Here is a 4,289-nt window from a genome sequence, read left to right as displayed (position 1 = left end):
CAGGCTTGACTTGTGAGAGCTTGGTCCAACAGGCTGTTGTACCCAGATTCGTATGCAAAATTTTGTTAGGATCTGTCTCAATATAGTGTCAGCGATAGGTTTTGGGAGTATGGAGTAGTTTATGACTGGCAAATTAGATTCGAATTCGTGTGTGTGTGTGGGGGGGGGGGGGGGTTCACATGACACTATGTATGCCTAAGGTTGTCTAAGTTAATAGTGGGTGACACACAACCCTTCGGGCGGCGAGTCGGAGAGGTGACCAGAAGTGCAATTTGAGACGATCATCGCCAGGCCTCATTGGTTGTAAGTGCAGGGACACACATGTCGGCCGGCAGTCGCCTGAGGAGGCTGAATAATCATCCACTATGGGGTTCGCCATAGCCCGAGCTACTTGGAACTTTTCTTCTGAGTAGCTGACGCTAAAACAACAACGACACATTTGGCAGCTCTCATTCTGGACCGGCCCTCGATGCAGGGAAATCAGGATCTGGTGTGGACTCAGCTGGGTGTATATATAGCTGGCCGTTGGTTCGACATGTCCTGCAACTGGTCACGTCGACTCATCTCACACCCACCGAGTGGCCTCGACGAGTATGGGTGAGTTGGTGCCGTGTGAGTATGAGTGACTAACATTGGCTGGTGATATGAGAGAGAGCTAAGGTAGGTCTCCGGAGATTAGAGATTTAGAGATAATGATATTAGGATTTGAGTACATCGTCATCAGCGGTGGCTGGTGGGGATGGTGAGTTGTGACTCTCATAAGAATTGTAGGCTGGTGAATATAGTGAGAACCATTTTGTATATATGTTCCTGCCATAGTGGTGGCCTCTGTGTATGAGGCTGGGGCATGTAATGGTGATATTGGTGCGTATGAATACTATCTCTGGTGATGATATTATGTGACCATATTGAAATACTGTGAGATATATAATTACAGAGCGTATTTAGTTAGTACATTCGACACAACAGTAGGAAGTGAGGACTAGGAAGACGGAAGTTTAAGGTAGAAAAGGAGGGAGATAAAGAATACATAGGATGGGCAGATAAGGCAAGGCATTTCTATCAATGATGCTATTATAAGCAATGAAAAGTGAAACGACTTTGAGCTACAAAACCTGTCTTGAGAAATTGGATAAGATGACCAAACGAGAAGGTTTTCCCCCGTTTTTTTTACACATACACATATACACACACACACAGGGAGTCTGAGTAGCTGAGTAGACAGCGCGCGGGACTCGAAATTCTGTGGCCCGGGTTCGATTCCCGGACTAGGCAAAGACAAATGAGCAGAGTTTCTTTCACCCTGATGCACCTGTTACCTAGCAGTAAATAGGTACCTGGGAGTTAAACAGCTGTTACGGGCTGCTTCAAGCCCATAACAGCGTGTGTGTGTGTGTGTGTGTGTGTGTGTGTGTGTGTGTGTGTGTGTGTGTGTGTGTGTGTGTGTGTGTGTGTGTGTGTGTGTGTGTGTGTGTGTGTGAAAAAAATTAGTTAGTTAGTAGTTAGTAACAGTTGATTGATTGACAGTTGAGAGGCCGAAAGAGCAGAGCTCAACCCCCGCAAGCACAACTAGGTGAATCCAACTAGGTGAACATACACACACACACACACATTCACACTCGCCCGCACACACACACACACACACACACACACACACACACACACACACACACACACACACACACACACACACACACACACACACACACACACACACACACACACACACACACACACATACACAAGTACACACAATGACTGCTCTGCACTCATAACAAAGTCCTACAGGAGAGGAACCAACGTCAAGCACTAAAAGTAAGAATAGACAAAACAAAGTGAGCTTCAAAGTAATGCACACAAATATCGATGGGATATTAAACAAAGCAAGAGAACTTGGGGAAAAATCCCATGAAGGAAGCCCAGAGGTAATTGCAATCACAGAAACGAAACTGTCAGGAGTTACAAAGAATGTAATGTATTCTCAGGACTGTTAATATAGTAAAGGAAGAGAGGGAAGAAAAAGGAGGAAAAGGAGTGACTCGACTGATAATAAAGGGATTTATTGTTCAGAATTTATTGCTTTATAAATTAATAAATTTCTTTCCCCTCATTATGAAGTTATCGAGTTTGTGTTCATAAATATTTTACAATTTTTATCACTTCTATTCAACCTAATAGTAAATAAATGATTCAATGACTTTTTGGAGATCAGACAGAAGAATCTAAACCTTATTATTATTATTATAGAATGCTGAATAATCTAAATTTATCATAAATTCTCAATTTATAATAGCATTCTGACCTTCCCCCCAAGAATGTTTTATGTTCTGTTCCCTGCCACACATATTATCATCATTCTGTTTTTTTGTCTGATCGCTCCATTCCCTTCCCCTTTGTCTCTTTCTCATTATCACCAGCGAGATTTCCCTCTTCTCTTTGTGTTCTTGCCCTCGTTCGTACGAGTGAGACCGCTGGACGCTATGCAAGAGTACACTTTATTTCTTATATGGGGCGGCTTTATATGGGTCAGTCTTTATATACGGGTCATTCTTTACATGGGTAAAGAATGACCCTGCCATTGCTTGTGTCAATGTGTTCATATGTGTCCCTACGTTCATGTTTTCTTATATTCATATGTGTCCTTACATTCATGTGTTCTTTCATTCACATGTGTCCTTTCCTACATATGTGTCCTTACATTCACATGTGTCCTTACATTCACATGTGTCCTTACATTCACATGTGTCCTTACATTCACATGTGTCCTTACATTCACATGTGTCCTTACCTTCATATGTGTCCTTACATTCACATGTGTCCTTACATTCACATGTGTCCTTACATTCACATGTGTCCTTACATTCACATGTGTCCTTACATTCACATGTGTCCTTACATTCACATGTGTCCTTACATTCATATGTGTCCTTACATTCACATGTGTCCTTACATTCACATGTGTCCTTACATTCATATGTGTCCTTACATTCACATGTGTCCTTACATTCACATGTGTCCTTACATTCACATGTGTCCTTACATTCACATGTGTCCTTACATTCACATGTGTCCTTACATTCACATGTGTCCTTACATTCACATGTGTCCTTACATTCACATGTGTCTCTTCCTTTATTTCAATGCCATCAAAGTGCTCCTCGACTGGTCAAACATAATTAAATAATCTCCATGAAAATTTACTGCTGTCCAATGCATTCTAAATCAATTGGGGATTTGTTGATGAGTTAATTATTCAAGTTAATTACCGGTTGTAATTGCAATCCATCTCAACATTGTCAACAAAGATTGACTTTTTGCATTAATCTCAGAAAACGTGATGAGACTCGTTTTATTTCTTGTATATTTTACTTTTAAATGCGTTTTTTTCCTAGATGTTATCATTATAATGCGGATTTCACTTAAACATTATATTATATATATATATATATATATATATATATATATATATATATATATATATATATATATATATATATATATATATTAGTATAAATTAGTAGCAGTCTTTCTCGTTCTTGTAAACACATGTTGTTAAATATGACCGAAAAAGTGAGATTAATTATTCTAACACGAATTTTCTCAATATTTCTTATGTTTCTTATTACTGTCGATAGTAATTCAAAAATCAATTCTCCAAAATTCATTTTTATTTCTAGTCTGACGCGACGCTTGAACGCGTTTCGTAATAACTTATTACATTGTTAAAGACTTTAGTTTATACACACAATTGTAACCTGAAAACACTAAACAGAGTTTTACTTATACTAACACTAAACAGCTTATCCGTCTTACATATACTCGCACTTGGGTGAGGTTGAAATTGAAATTGAAATTGAAATAAGTTTATTGAGGTAAAATACACACAAAGGGATGAGGTAGCTCAAGCTATTCTCACCCCGTTCAGTACATCGTATTAATACATACATAGACACACATCACAAACAATAAACATATTACCAAACATTCTGAGAGATAAACATCTACATTTCCTCCTTTACACAAGTAGTATGGTATCAGACGTACACACAAATACTTTTATGACCTAAGTATACTGTATAGTCACTGCTCCCAATGACAGCCATGTTGTGTGAGGGGGAGAAGAAAGAGACAGAAGAAGCCAACACTACAAACTGTCGATGATCGCAGCTCGACGCAGCGAGCTCGACTACACGGGTCGATCTCCCAACACCAAAGAGGCCGTCCCGAGTTGGTCGTCGAGGAAGCGCTTCGGTGGGGGCTTTGAACTCGTATTTTGGTCCTGAATTCAC

General features: G+C 39.8%; 1 protein-coding gene across 1 annotated transcript in view; it reads right to left on the bottom strand.

Moving 5' to 3' along the window:
* Positions 1-2,660: 2,660 nt before the first annotated feature.
* The window catches only part of LOC138349907 (processed variable antigen-like), a 5,397-nt gene continuing 3,768 nt past the window's right edge, over positions 2,661-4,289 (bottom strand). Inside the window, exon 2 of the mRNA XM_069299898.1 lies at positions 2,661-3,089. Within this exon, the coding sequence (XP_069155999.1) occupies positions 2,661-3,089 (429 nt within the window). The remainder of the gene's footprint in view (positions 3,090-4,289) is intronic.

The sequence above is a fragment of the Procambarus clarkii genome, chromosome 43, assembly GCF_040958095.1.
Source record: "Procambarus clarkii isolate CNS0578487 chromosome 43, FALCON_Pclarkii_2.0, whole genome shotgun sequence".
Classification (NCBI taxonomy): Eukaryota; Metazoa; Arthropoda; class Malacostraca; order Decapoda; family Cambaridae; genus Procambarus; species Procambarus clarkii.
Note: the sequence above shows the minus strand (reverse complement) of the source record. Positions and strands in the feature narration are given on the sequence as shown.